Here is a 14,486-nt window from a genome sequence, read left to right on the forward strand (position 1 = left end):
CAGGATCAGCACATGGTAACACCGAGATCTGCAGGAGTTTCAGTGGAGCAACAGCAAATACGCCCAATTAGCCAGCATGCGCGCTATAGGACAGTGATAGACATAACATCAAAGTTGGCATCTGTTGCATCAGAGACAGCTGGACAAATCTACCAGAACAGAATAACATCACTTAGAAGGATCTACGAGATGTGGTGCCAAGGAAAAGAAGTTACCATAACGGAAAAACAGGATGGTGAGTTCATTGTTTTTTTGCCTAATGAATACACACCCACTCACACGCACATACATACATTCATACCAGGTGTTAAAAAGAACCTTTTGCTATTTTTCATCGCCAATACCTTTTTACTGCATTCATAGATGATAATCAGATTTTGGTAGTGTATAGCAGATGAGTACAATTTCATTTTTATAAAAAATAAATTTGGAGGCACAGATATCTTGCATTTTTTCACTTTTATGCATTCTCTTCAAAAATTGGCTTCAGATTTTGGTGATCTTGAAACCTTATGTGTTAAAAAAGAGAGCCACAGAGATTGCACTAAATGCAAATGAGTGCGTCCAATGAATAGAAGCATTCATTGCAAATCTGGGTCATCCTTTATGGGGCTCACAGTCAATGTAGGAATTAACACCTGGAATTAGGAATGTTCTGCCTTTCCTCATTAGTTTCTAAAACAAGAAAAGTTATGTACCATAAATTAATGCATTGCATTGCTTACTATTTTCTCTTTCTTTTTCTTTTAAAATCAAACTAGACATTGATGCCCAGGAGGCCACAGAGGTGATGGTAGTTGACAGGATGGACCAGGAAGAGGAGAGAGAGCATGGAGGGGACAATAAGGAAGGAGAGGAGGATCAGGCTGAGGAGGAGGAGGTGGGACAGGACAAGGAGATTAGACAAGAGGAGAGGGAAGATGATCTGACAGCTGTAGGTCTGCTTCAGGAAATGCATTTGACAGGTATAGTAGTTGTTTGAAAGTATTGCTTTCATTACTAAAACATTCTTTCAAAAGTAGTCTTTTAAGCATGCGCAATTATTTTGCGCAGTTATTTGAAAGTAAAAATGTATTCCAACTCGAGATGTCAACTAAGAGAAATTTGTAATGAGGTTGATGGTACACTAAATAGCATTCTTTCTATGAAGAACTATAGACATCATAATATGAGGTGTTTCAGATTTTTTGTTTTATAATGGATACTTCGATATCTTTTTAATGGTTTGGTGAAACCTGTATAAAATTGTAATAATAAAACTCATGTTTTTTTATCTGAAAGTGTAAGATCATTTTCTTGTCTATTTAGTATCTGTCTTCTTCAGATATTTTATGTGAGTGTATATTTTCAGAAGATTGATTGCAACTTATCATTTGTTCCTTTGTATTGCTGATTTGCTTTACATAGTTATCAAGTCTCCAGAGGTTGAGATGATGGAAGAGGAAAGGTTGAAGGAATGTGAGGTAACGCAGGACAATGAGACTGTATCAGAGGTGAATGACGATGAACTAGTCCATTTACTGGAGGAACTGAGGGCAGAGAGTACAAACGTTGATGGTTAGTTATTTCTTAATCTAGAAGATTACATCACTACATTTGACTGCTGTTAGAAAAGAGCCTTTCCCCTTACCCTTCCCTTTGGCCTTAGGGGTTGCTCATCATACTGAATCCCCTGGTTGCCAGATTATTGTTCATGTACTGACACAGAGATCAAGGATTCACAGATAGTCAAAAGACAGGAATTAAACTTTGTCATTATAAATTTGACATGCTAGAGGTTATGACAATGTGTACAATACGATTTGGACACTGATATTGTGCTGTTGTGTGCATGTGAACACAATACCTCAGTATGAATGTGTTAACCCATTCGTGACAGAGGGTCCACATTATGTGGTTTGACCTAATAACTTTTGATGCAGAGCCCTAAAAATCATATCAAATACATGAGCAGAAAGAGCAAAAAAATCTACACTTACTGTGCCCATTTTCGTTGCATCAGTATTTGTTGTTTGATGCTGAAATTTTTTAAAAGGAAAATAAGCATTAAAATCCTTAAATTGACAATGCTATGAAAATGTCAAAATTACCGTTTTTTCCTGCAAATTGGCAACTTCATGACTTCTCATCATACATACTGTCAATTAAAATTTGTTTCAGATACATGATGTTTTATAAGAAAAATGTAGCAATAAAAGAAAAATGTTGCCAATTTGAAGAATAAAAGCGGATCAATTTGAAGAATAAAAGCGGATCAAATTAGGCTTTAAATAATTCCTGTCACGAATGGGTTCACACCAATGTTTGTGCCAAAAGTCAAAGCTGCCAAGTAGCAGATGTGCGGAAAGTCGAACTTCAGAAGCAAGGAGTTGAGAGCCTTGTAATTCAAAGATTTGAATTCTATATTGAAAATTCATTAATCCTTTTAACCTAACAACATCTAATCTACAGCATTTATCTACAATAAGTCTACATCTTTCTAGTGTCTCTCTACTTCCATGTATATATCTATCCATATATTCAGCTATCTTAGATCAACTATTGACCTATCTACGTATTTAACTATATATATGTTTATATAATTATACATGAATCTTGTATGTATTCTTATTTTAGCTCCAAATGCTTTGGAGGTGAATGAAGGACGTACTGAAAATCAGCAGAAGGGGGAAGTACAGGAAGTGACAGCACAAGAGAAGGGTGATGATCATCAGGCGAAAGAAGTGCAGATGAAGGATGCATTTGATGGTCAGTATTGGCATTCATTTACTGTATACTGGTTAATAAACAATTTAAGGTGATGCACCTGTCGTGTGAAGTCAGTGGTTATACCTGAAAGCCCAGTCATTAACCCCACCCCCTATTATTGTCCTAGGGGGCTTATTGTGCTGGGGGTAATTGTCTAGGGGGTAGTTGTGCAGGACTCATTTCTGACAAATATATAATATAGCTATCATAGTCAAGGAGGTTCAATACTACACTCTTGAAATATGAATATTCCAGGTGCAATGAAACACCTGTTTATTTCTTCTTTTTTTTCCCAGATCTGAAGGGGTTGAGACTACCACCCAAAATGAAGAAAAGAGGAAGACCAAAGGGCCAGGAGTGCACTGTTGTTGGGCTGCCAAAGAGAAAAAAACGTCAGACCATTCCATTCTCAAGATTGCATCCATGTGAGAAAGATCAAGGTAATTCAGGGAAATTAAAGGAAGATTGAAATTTTTACCAAGAAAATAATAACATGCATGGACTCTGCAAAAGAAAAATCAGATATTACAAAGTTAGCATACACCATTGCAGGCATTTTGTGAGTATCTGGACTCATGATTTGAAGCTAAATTGTCATACTTGCAATTTTTCCTGGCAAAGAAACAAGAAACAAAGTCAAAATAAAATCAAGTCAATAGATAAAGAGAATGAAAATTCACTCTTAAATATGATAATTTTCATGTACATGTAACAATTTAGCCAAGTTTAAACGTTACAGTTGTAGTCAAAGTCTGAGTCATGCTCTTCCAAATATGGATCCAACTTGGCTGAGGCCAGGGGAAAATATAACCTTATTTATGGTACTACATGTAGTACATATGAATCACTTGCTTGAATTTCTGAGGTATACAATTACATGAAATGATTTTTTGCCTTTAATGTTGAATCTTAAACAGCTGTTGTGTCATGGCTTGTCGGAGAAGAGCTGGCAAAGAGAAGTATTCTAAGAGGATATATGATCGAGGAGGTGGATGTCGAGGTCAGACCTGAGAAACTGCCCTCCAGGATTTTAGACGAGCAGGTCGATGTTAACAGGATGAGGAAGTATTTTACCAAAGATGCCTGGAGTTTGGTGCAGGATGTGGTGGCTGCCAAGAGGAATGATCCAAGATGGACATGCCCTATTTGCAACCTTGACCTTGATGACATAGACTCACCTACACTTGGGTGTGATGCCTGCTTGGAATGGTTTCACCTGAAATGTCTAGGGAAAGCAAGCCAGCCAAAGGCGGCCAAATGGTTCTGCTCAGTTTGCCGCAATGCCACACACCGCAACTCCCAAAACTGATTAATTTGGGAACAGATCCATCCAGGCTCAAAAGTCATGAAATTAGTATGGAATTGCTAATTTTACCTAGTTTGGCCTAAGGTCGGTCAGGCTTACCTCAAGCATTCCATATTTCAGTTGAGCGGAGATATGTCTCTCCTCTGGTCTCGATCTGTTGCACAGATCGATACTTCTTGAAATCCTTGTGTAGAACTTAGTGAAAGAAGACTCGCTTTCATTTTATTCTTTATTCATTCCTTTGGTATTCATTTTAATAGTTTTTTTTTTTTTTTCAAAATCGGAAAAGAAAGCAAACTCTTGGCCTATTTCCAATGCCACGTTTAAGGAGAGTTTATGCGGTTTTCAGCCGTTATGTAACTGGCATAAGATATGTATGCTATACAAAAAAAAACATGAAAGAATGAACAGTAAAATAATTAAAATGTGTAATCTGCTATAGCCTAAATATTCAAATACATTAAAGTGATTACACAATGGTAAACAAAATTTTGATATATGATCAAGAATAGAATTCTAAGAAGAATGACATTAAAAATATGATGATTTTCAATCGAAATCATTGCATTTTGGCAAATTTTCTCATAAAAAGTTATGAGCTGACCCAAAAAAATGAGTTTAAGGTATGACGTATAAGTGGGTACCCAGCTTCACGCATTGCAGTTGTGCTACGCGTTAGACTGTACAACATGTATTATACATTGCGCGCATTTTGCTAGAAGTGCGCGACAAGGTACCCACTTTTAAATCATTTTGACATCAAAGTGGGTACCCAGTTGAAACTGGGTCACAGCTTAGGGGTCAAAAATATCCTGAATTCTTACCACATTTGGGGGTTTCCTTGGCAACACGACTTTTAAAGAAACTTTAGACAGATGATTTTCTGCTAATAAAATCATGCTCTTTTAAATGAACTAACATTGTTTGAGCATTGGGTACCCCCTTTAATATTAAAAATTTGCATGATTGTAGTATGTAGAATTCTGTATGATTCTAGGTTTATATATGATTCGGCAGAAGAAACTCTTAAAGCTTTTTTGTTTCTTTTCAAAAGCTGAATTCACTTAACGTACCTACACATTGATGGCTCAAGTCTCCTCGTGATTAATGACTCAGTTTTCCTCATGTTGACCATTTTTTGAAGAGGATGACAGTTTCAATGAAGTGCTGATATTGAACTGAATCAAAGTCATCGGGGGGAAAAAGGTTCTATATGTTACATGATAATTTTATGTGTTCCAATGAATCTAAGTGCAGTCACAGAAAGTGATGAACTGGTAACTCCTTTTCACTTTTAACAATCATGTTTTTGGTACACATTTTTAAACAAGGCATTACAGTACACTCCCATGTTTGCATTTGCTAAAAAAGGACAGCAACTTTAGACTCGATACATACAAAATGCAAGTATATGGTTCCATTTGATATAGACTGGCCATCTGGATAAAAAGAAAAGAAAACTGTGCACTGCCAAAGATGAATGTGATTTTCATATTGGCTTTCTTTTACTCTGACCAAGTAGAGTCATTGTTGTGTTTTAAAAGATTAATGATCTTTATAAGTTGGCATTATACATGTTTATGTTCTCTTTTGAACTGAGTTTGGATATAAAGTTGAAAATAAAAATGTGTTTTGACTTAATTAGAATGTGTGCAAATTGTGTCTGAATTATTTTAAACTGGGGGGGGGGATCATAGGGATGGGGGGGGAGTCAAATAGTCAATCGGGGTTAGTATATGTAGAGTAAACAAACAAAATGGCTACATAATGAGTAAACATATTTCTTATCAATGTGCGTGCTTGTTTCTTTGTTTCTGTATATGTGCATGTGTGCAAGTATCAATGGGTGTTTATACGTCCGTGAGTTGTGTTGGTGTGTACATGTAAGGGGGGAGGGGTTAGTGGAGAATAATGAATAATTATGAAATTAATCTAAAACCTGTAATGATCACTGTATGAGGGGAAATAATGAAATCAATAATTAAGCTAATGGTAATAATCACTGTTTATCATACCCCCTAACCCATCCCCATCCCCCCCCCCCAAAAAAAAAGGGGGAGGGCAAAAAAGGAGAATAGGTATGCTAAAATCACACATCCACATCACCACAAACACATACAAAGTTGGTGTTGTTTTCATGCATGGCCGATTACACACAATGTGACCTCCCACAAGCCCAAGTCAAACAAATTATTTATTATTGACAGGTATTGATTGATTGATTTATTCAACCATTTATTCGATCATTAATTTCTTTATTAATTTTTCTATTCATTTAGTCATTTATCTATTCATTTATTTATTCATATTCATTCATTCATCCTGTTCATTCATTTATTCATTTGTTTAATTTTTCAGGTATCAATCTATTATAGATTCATTTATTTTCTTCTTATTTCATTCTAATTTGCTAGATATATCTGTCTTTCCATCCTATCTATTTGTTTATCTATCTATCTATCTATATGTCTATCACTCTATCTGTTTTCTATTTATCTAAAATTTATCTATCTATCCATCTACTAAGTACTAACGTTTAGTATTCGTTTTCATTTCATCTCCAGAGGCTGTATCGTTAGCAGGAGATCGTAAGAATGAAATCATGCATATGCATTACTATCATGCAAGATATACAAGCTTATGAATATTCATAATTTTCGTACCAAGCGTTAAGCATGCACGAATCCCGAGTTTCGTACGTACGCACGTACGTACGCGCACATAGCCTAGAGTCAGTAGATCTAGAGAATCGACACAAGTGGAGAATCGACACAAGTAGTGTGGAAATTTGCTGTTAAACAGACGACCGTTTGTAACAAGACAAGAAAAGCAAGGAGAGAAGACGGTGAGAATGAAATTGAAACGATCTAAGGATATCAAAGGGGTTAGAATTTAATGAAGAAATGAGGTTATTTTGATCGTGATATAGACGGTCAGACCCACATACGTGTTTTACTGTTATTGCTGGCGGCGTGTGGCGGTATCCATAGATAGGTGTTCTGGATATAACCACACGCGTGTGGCTGGATGGTAAAGACACACGCGTGTGGCTGTATACACTGCCTATTTAATATGCCCCAAATAATAAAAACCCCTAAAACCAAGGCGTGCTGCATGGCATTATATTTCTTCATTGCATACCCCCCCCCGGCTCGGCCATGACTATAGTAGTCCCGGGTCACGTGACACCCCGACGGCTTTAGGTATACCGTCATTCTATTTCTATACCACCCCCCCCCCCCCGGCCCCTATACATCGCCCGCCCGTTGAGCTGTTGCCTGAAGTTAGCAACCTAAAATAATTTAGACCCCTAAAATACAGGATTGCCTGCAAGTCCCCTAATCAAAAATGGTGGCTGCACGATAGCGAGCCGTCTGTGTACGAGGAGAAATTTTTTTTTAAATGTTAAAAACTCCTCGAAACAGACGGCTGCCAGCTGTCTATATGCCTAAACTATGGGCGGGGATTCAAGACTCCATGATTTAGCAGTATATGTAAAATTTTTTTAAAGACATCATCATGGGGTCCTCAAGACTAGTTCTGATTAGCGATATTATACCTATATTATGCGCGTCCGGAATCATTCAATGATTGATGCATGTCCGGTAAATTACTACGATAGGCCTAGGCCTACACGAAAATAAGGGAACGGGACTTAACAGGTCGCTATCCTTGGCCTGGCCGATGGATGGCTTTTGCCACATAAATAATCACAGCAAACTCGAACTTTAAACGGGACATTCATTAATATCAAGACATTAATGCATCAATACTTACTTTTGAGCGATACATTTTGTTAGAGGTATTGAAGTGACGTGACTTCTTTTAAAGAAGAGATCGCCGGAAGAAAAAAAAAGTGTAACGTCAACGTAAACAACAGAGATGGCAAACAAAAAAAGAAAATTCGCAAATCAGTGGGTGCGGTGCACAACTTCCAGCCCCGAGGTCTGCCTCCTGTCCTGGCATGGAGGTAGATAAAAACCTCCGTGCTCCTGCCTTTTTATTTTCCATAGCACAGGAAACTGTTTGAATGAAAGACTATTAAAGATCCGCCCAAAATTATGCTGGGTTGTGAAAGATTTAATGTGCACACTTTTCATCACAAATTCTAAAAAATCCTCTCCCGCTCCCCGCAAAGTTCTCGCCATCCTGAAAAAAAAGAAATGAAATAAATGACTGAATAAATATATATATATGTATACAGGGCCGTCGCCAGGGGGGGTGCGGAGGGTGCGAACGCACCCCCCTTCAGAACAAAAAAAATTAAAAAAAAAAAAAAAAAACCGGAGGGGGGGTAGGGATACTTGAGGGCTCTTTTGAAATAGATCTGGCCGGCGGGCTATATAACTGCATGAAATTGAGTTAATACGTTGTTTTTTGTGTTTTTTTTTCATAAAAAGCACCCCCCCCTTAGAAAAAAGCTGGTGACGGCCCTGTTATATATATATATATATATATATATATATATATATTAACAAATAATGAATGAATAAAAAATGGACAGATATAGATAGAGATAGATAGATAGATAGATAGATAGATGGATGGATGGATGGATGGATGGATGGGTGGGTGGGTGGGTGGGTGGGTAGGTAGGTAGGTAGATAGATTGATTTTTAAAAAAAAATGAGGTCTTCAACATTTTGACAAGCAAAAAGATCGTATTCGGTTACCAGGTCATTATGCAAAATCTGGTGATATATGCTATCTTTTACAAGATATTTCCGTGAATAATTAGAGGACAATTCAAATCAAAGCATCTATGCACTACCCAAACTTACTGGCAGTCACCAATTCAAATAAATATAATACAATGCTAAAAGTCTGTCAAACAACTCATCTCCTGTAATCTAAGCTGTGCGTAAATAATCATATCTGATTGATACACGTCTGACAAAACTCAAATACACACTCTCCTATGGCTCTTCCCTCCAGAATTAAAAGAGTCATATCGCTTATAAATATCAGCATTTTCTAATATAACTTGCTTTATATATAGGACATATTCAGGGTACCCATACATTCCTCTGTAATATGTAGGCCATATTCTTATTTATTACCTGAATGAGGCATTTTGGAGACATGATATAAACGCGTATTTTGTCTGTCTAACTGATTAACTCAACATAAACTACGTCACAATGGCTCGGTCAGCGATCAGCTGAATGACGAGTGACCATCATGGGTGTCGATCTGTATTCTTGGTTGGGGGGGATGATTGACACAAAATGTTCTTGTGGATGGGGATATTTCAACATTACCCCCACTAAAATCACAAGTTAGGACATTTGGGAGTGGTTAATATGCATGGTGTTCTTGGAAATTCCTTCATTGTTGTAGTGTACTATACTTGTATAATTTTTGTGAAAATTGAATTTGTGTTACAAGTAAGCCTATTCTAAACTCATACCGAGAAAAAATGACAAAAATTGACTGGACCATGTACATAGTGATCTGTTTATTGAGCATGATGTATACACAGGGGCGTCGATCCATTTTTCAGATGGGGGGGGGCAAAATTATGAATCAACGTTCCAAAGGCGCTCGATCACAATATATATATATATAACTCATGAGAAAGAGACACATATCTCACCTTCACCAACAATGCGAGCGCGAAGCGCGAGCTAAATTTTTTTAGTATGTCATGAAAACAGGAAAAATGTACCTGTTTACGTTTGTTTGTAGTAACTCATGAGGAGGGTCGATACATGTATCTCACTAGAGAGCGAGCTGAAATTTCTCTATATTCTGACCTGAAAGCTTGATATTCTAAGCATTTTTGGTACCAATGATTAAGATGGGTATCTAGAAGAACAATAGGCCTAGATGCGAGCGCGAGCTGAAAATTTTGATATTTTGATCTGGAAAAAAGGACATTTTAATGGAAGATATATATCCAACAAAAGATTATTGCAAAATCAAAGTTCTTTTGAGGTTTAGAATTGAAAACGGGACATTATATTCACCTATATAATCATGAAAAGTATGGGGTTTTGGTACATGATGCGAGCGCGAAGCGCGAGCTGAAAATTTTTATATTCCAATCTGAAAAGCAGACATTTTGAGCATGATTTTAAATCAAGATCGAGTTGGTATCTCAATCTCTCTTGCTGATTTCAGTGTAGCATTACAATCTTATTTTATTTTTTAGTTGCACATGCGGAATTATTGGGGGGGGGCAAAACGATATGTTTGCCCCCCAATATTTTCATTGGTGGGGCGATCGCCCCCTGTCCCCCCCCCCACCCAGGATCGACGCCTCTGTGTATACAACTTCTCTCTTAAATCTAACCTGACTGGCAATATCTTTATTCTTCTTAATGCATGATGATAAAATGCAGATTCGGACCAATTAAGACTAGCACAAATTACAACCTGTGTGGCTTCTCGTGCGCCATCGGGCTCAGTTACCGTCATTCCTTTATTTATCTTGCCACCCTTTTACTCCCGTTTATTTTTCCACCCTTTTGAGTTAATGATTTATTTAAATTAATTTATTCACCACTGGTGGGATGGAACACCCAATCAACAAAAGTTGATTTTCGTTGGGGTCCTTTTATGTCATGTGTTAAAAAATATCAGATACATGAACATTTCATTCTTTTTCATCTTGAACCTCCACCCATCTGTTTAATAGTCCTGAAAAAGATTGTTTTTATTTAATAACAATATACACAAATTGCGAGGGAAACAAATTGATTGATGGCATACTATAATCATCATGATCAAACTTTTCATTTTTTCATCATCATTATTACAATTTTTCTACCCTAAATTATTGGGGGGGATGATAATACAGGCCATCCCCCCCACTTGAAATATTGGGGAGGATATATCCCCCCCATCCCCCGTGATCGACACCCATGGTGACCATAATATTCGTACACCCCTCCTCCCCGAAAAGAGTAATTTTCCTTCTGCACCTACGTACAATAATAATTAGCGGTCCATAATATCCGTATTCCGAGCTCGAGCTCATCAATCCCCCAGCGCATTTGTGGATGCGTATAAAGAGATACGCTTTATAGGTATCCGCGCACTAACAATAAAGACAACGCTGGATCCGAGCGCTTAATAATTATTGTAAGTACGTCATAATGGTAAAGTGCAGAATCGACACTACAGGCTTGACCAAGGTAAGTCAAACAATTTAGTTATATAATCTATCAATATGTTAATTTAATGTACCAGAAAGTGTTGAACAGGTAATAATAATAATATTGACTGGCGTTACTTTCGGGAGATACCAAAAATATTTCCCTCACTAGACCAATATTGCCCTCGTCTTCGACTCGGGGCAATATGAGACTAGTTTGGGAAATATATTTGGTATCTCCCTCAAGGCCAGTCAATATTATATAAGTATTTCATGTAGACCTATAACGTACACATACCCCCCCCCCCGCTGCCCCGCTCCTGTTGATAGGCCCCCGGGATAGGCCTATCGTTTAATGCAAAATAATACTGGTGATCAAGTCGGTGAAGTCACACAAGAAAAAAAAATAGTGAAAATCTATAATACTCAACGTCAGTTTAGTATATCAAAAGACAAGTCCACTCCAATAAAAACTAATTGATTTGAAAAAAATATAATATTTCATCAAAACCAAGAACCAAGAAAGTTATGATATTTCTAATTTTTTTACTTTATTTCATAAAACAGTTATATGCACGTTCTAGTCTGTGTGCAAATGAGGGGACTGATGACGTCATTCACTCACTATTGTATTTTATTGCATGAAATGTTAAATATTCTCATTTTCTCCTCCTTGCCATATGAAACAAAAATTATTAGGCGGATCCAGGGGGCCCGCCTACCCCCCCCCCCCTCCCCCTATTGGCGTAGCCAAAAAAAGGGGGAAGAAAGAAAAAAAAAGAGAGGGGGAAAAGGGGAAACATAAGAGGGGAAGACGATTGAATAAAAAAAGGACAGGACTCGAAAAATAATGAAAACTAGCTTTCATGTCACAATGTAAAATTTTCGCTCGCGCTTCGCGCTCGCATTGCCTCTCTCTCCCTTCTTTTCCTTTAGGGAGGTTCACATTATACAAGCTATGCTTTTTAGTGAATCTCCCATTTCCACAGATACCCTTTTTTCTATTTTTTCTATTTAAATTATATATTATAATTTGTTTACAAAATGCACCATATTTTTTATATATCTTTATATGTTAATTATCATGGATGTTTTTTAATATGATGATAATGAAAATGATTTGTATCGCAAATATTTGTTATAAAGTATGAAAATAATTTGTATCAATTTCTGTTGGAAATAAATCTAAATCTGAATCTGAGTGATTTACATATCTTGCTTATAATGGAGCTTAAAATATCAAACTTTGAAGTCAATAAACGAAACATATTTCAGCTCGGAAATCGAACATTCATTATTTTGTTTGATTTACAGATTGATTTTTGAAAAGTGCTCTGTAAAAAAATTGTGGTTTATGGTCTGAATATTGATTTTCTGCTCGCGCTGCGCGCTCACAAAATTTGATTGTCAGGTACCTATTATTTTCCTGCAATCCATAAAGTTCTCAAAATATCCCTATTCAGGTCATATTTTTCAAAACGTATCAGCTAGCGCTGCACGCTTTCATTTTTATTGTTGAGTTATGTACTGTATATTTCAATATTAATTCTATAACAAAGTACTTAAAATCCCCATTTCATGACAGTTTATCACAAATTTCGGCTCACGATTTGCGCTCGTATTGATTGTTGAAAATATATGAACTCATGCATCTCATTCATAATGATGAAAGTGCTATAATGTCCAGTTTCGCCCATATAATAATATTAACTGATTTCGCGCTGTCATTATAGGCTTAATTAATAAATAAGATATTAATTAATTAATCAAATTGTCAATTTTTTCAGAATGGAATATCGACAAGTTTCATCTCGCGCTTAGGAAGAGAAATAGGAAGATAGTCATCATTTTCATATGATGACATAATGTTCTTAGAATGTCCCTGTCCTTTGTCAAAACTCAAAGTAATAATAATGAAACATATCAGCTCTTTTATAACTGTGATCCACATCAACCTCACAATTTCCTACAAGGTGCTTGAAATACCGAGCTTAAATTTACCATTTTTTAGATCGGAATATCCAATATTTTAAGCTCGCGCTCGCTTTATTAATTTTCATGATAAAATAGGTATTTAGAATGCCCAGATTCTAGGTCGACATCTGAAACACGTGCGCATGTTTATTTAGATAGCAGCTTGTTCCCTGTTTAAACCAGAATTCAGTTTCAGATCACAAAATCAAATATTTTCTGCTCGCGCTTTGTGCTCGCATTATTAATGGAGGAAGATTTCCATTTACTCATCATTTCCATGATTTACAAAACACGCATCAATCGTTTAGTAATGTACTTATCCTTTTCACGATTACAAAAAGTGCTTAGAATTTCCATTCTTCAAGTAGAAATGTCAAAATTTTGAGCACGCGCTTCTTTGTGCTCGCATTATTTAATTGTTGAAATATAACGTCTTCATGGCTAACTGCAAGGAGCTGTTAAAAGATCCTTTTTTGATCAGATCAAAAATTTATGCTCACATTTCGCACACGCAGTAATTTAGGACAAAATACATGAAATACATGTTTTTATAAAAAAAAGCCCGCGCTTCGCACTCGCACTATTCAAATAAGCAGGCGCGCCGGAACACTTTCAGTTTTTTTTTTTTTGGGGGGGCAAACTCCCGAAAGGGGCACAATATTTTTGACAGTGTGAGATACCGAAGCGATCCAGCGGGAGAGGCTGTGGGACCCCCCACCCCACGGTAAGGACTTTGTGTAAAAATGGAGTATAAAAGTTGCGTTTCTAAGAGCATTCAAAAATAAATTTCTTGAGAATTAAACAGTCTTGGAGTTCTTTTTGCTCCTTCTGACCCAGACTGGTGTTTCTTCATGATCAGGGTCGCAGTTCCAGCAAATTTCGAGCCTTATTGCAAACGAAATTGTTTCAAACCAATGTAATATAGGCCTTTTAAAGACTTAAGATGACAAACATGACCGTACGCAGCCGGGGGCCGCCGATCGAGAGGGCAAAATTCACCAAAAGTGTGCACGAAATCCTTCAATTTTATTATAGAAAATTTTTAAGCTCCCCCATCACAAACCCCCTCGCTCTTAAGTTTCTTCGAAAATTTAGGTCTTGCAGCCCCACCCACTCCCGGATTGTTTTTATATTTGCAAATGTCCATGAATAACAAAATCTGGGATGAACCAGAGAACATAGCTGCCATCTCGATCTGATTAGTAACAGGTAATGGGAAGAAGTTTTGGAATATAAAATACATAAGTGCTATATCATATGAGCTGAAATAGTATCAGACAAAACGCCTTCCAATCATGCCAATGAAAAGGAATAGCGGAAAATACGGGGCTGTGAAAATATCTTAAGATTTTTTTTTAT

General features: G+C 36.8%; 2 protein-coding genes across 2 annotated transcripts in view; one reads left to right on the forward strand and one right to left on the reverse strand.

Annotated features, from left to right (window-relative positions):
- LOC121410906 (transmembrane protein 43-like) overlaps positions 1-8,217 on the reverse strand; it is a 41,940-nt gene extending 33,723 nt beyond the window's left edge. The window contains exon 1 of the mRNA XM_041603287.1: positions 7,832-8,217. Coding sequence (XP_041459221.1) covers positions 7,832-7,846 — 15 coding nt within the window. The 5' untranslated portion in view covers positions 7,847-8,217. The remainder of the gene's footprint in view (positions 1-7,831) is intronic.
- Positions 150-6,095, forward strand: LOC121410907 (transcription initiation factor TFIID subunit 3-like). The gene is made up of 5 exons (XM_041603289.1): positions 150-965; positions 1,408-1,557; positions 2,617-2,748; positions 3,045-3,188; positions 3,666-6,095. Exons 1-5 carry the CDS (start codon positions 791-793, stop codon positions 4,055-4,057), a joined length of 993 nt encoding a protein of 330 aa, XP_041459223.1. The 5' UTR covers positions 150-790; the 3' UTR covers positions 4,058-6,095.
- Positions 8,218-14,486: the final 6,269 nt, after the last annotated feature.

Source organism: Lytechinus variegatus, chromosome 3 (assembly GCF_018143015.1).
Source record: "Lytechinus variegatus isolate NC3 chromosome 3, Lvar_3.0, whole genome shotgun sequence".
Lineage (NCBI taxonomy): Eukaryota > Metazoa > Echinodermata > Echinoidea > Temnopleuroida > Toxopneustidae > Lytechinus > Lytechinus variegatus.

Coding starts and splice junctions, on each gene's coding strand:
- LOC121410907 (XM_041603289.1), top strand. CDS start 791: ATGGTAGTTGACAGGATGGACCAGGAAGAGGAGAGAGAGCATGGAGGG. Junction 2,749..3,044: donor GATGAAGGATGCATTTGATG/GTCAGTATTGGC, acceptor TTTTTTTCCCAG/ATCTGAAGGGGTTGAGACTA. Junction 3,189..3,665: donor TCCATGTGAGAAAGATCAAG/GTAATTCAGGGA, acceptor AATCTTAAACAG/CTGTTGTGTCATGGCTTGTC.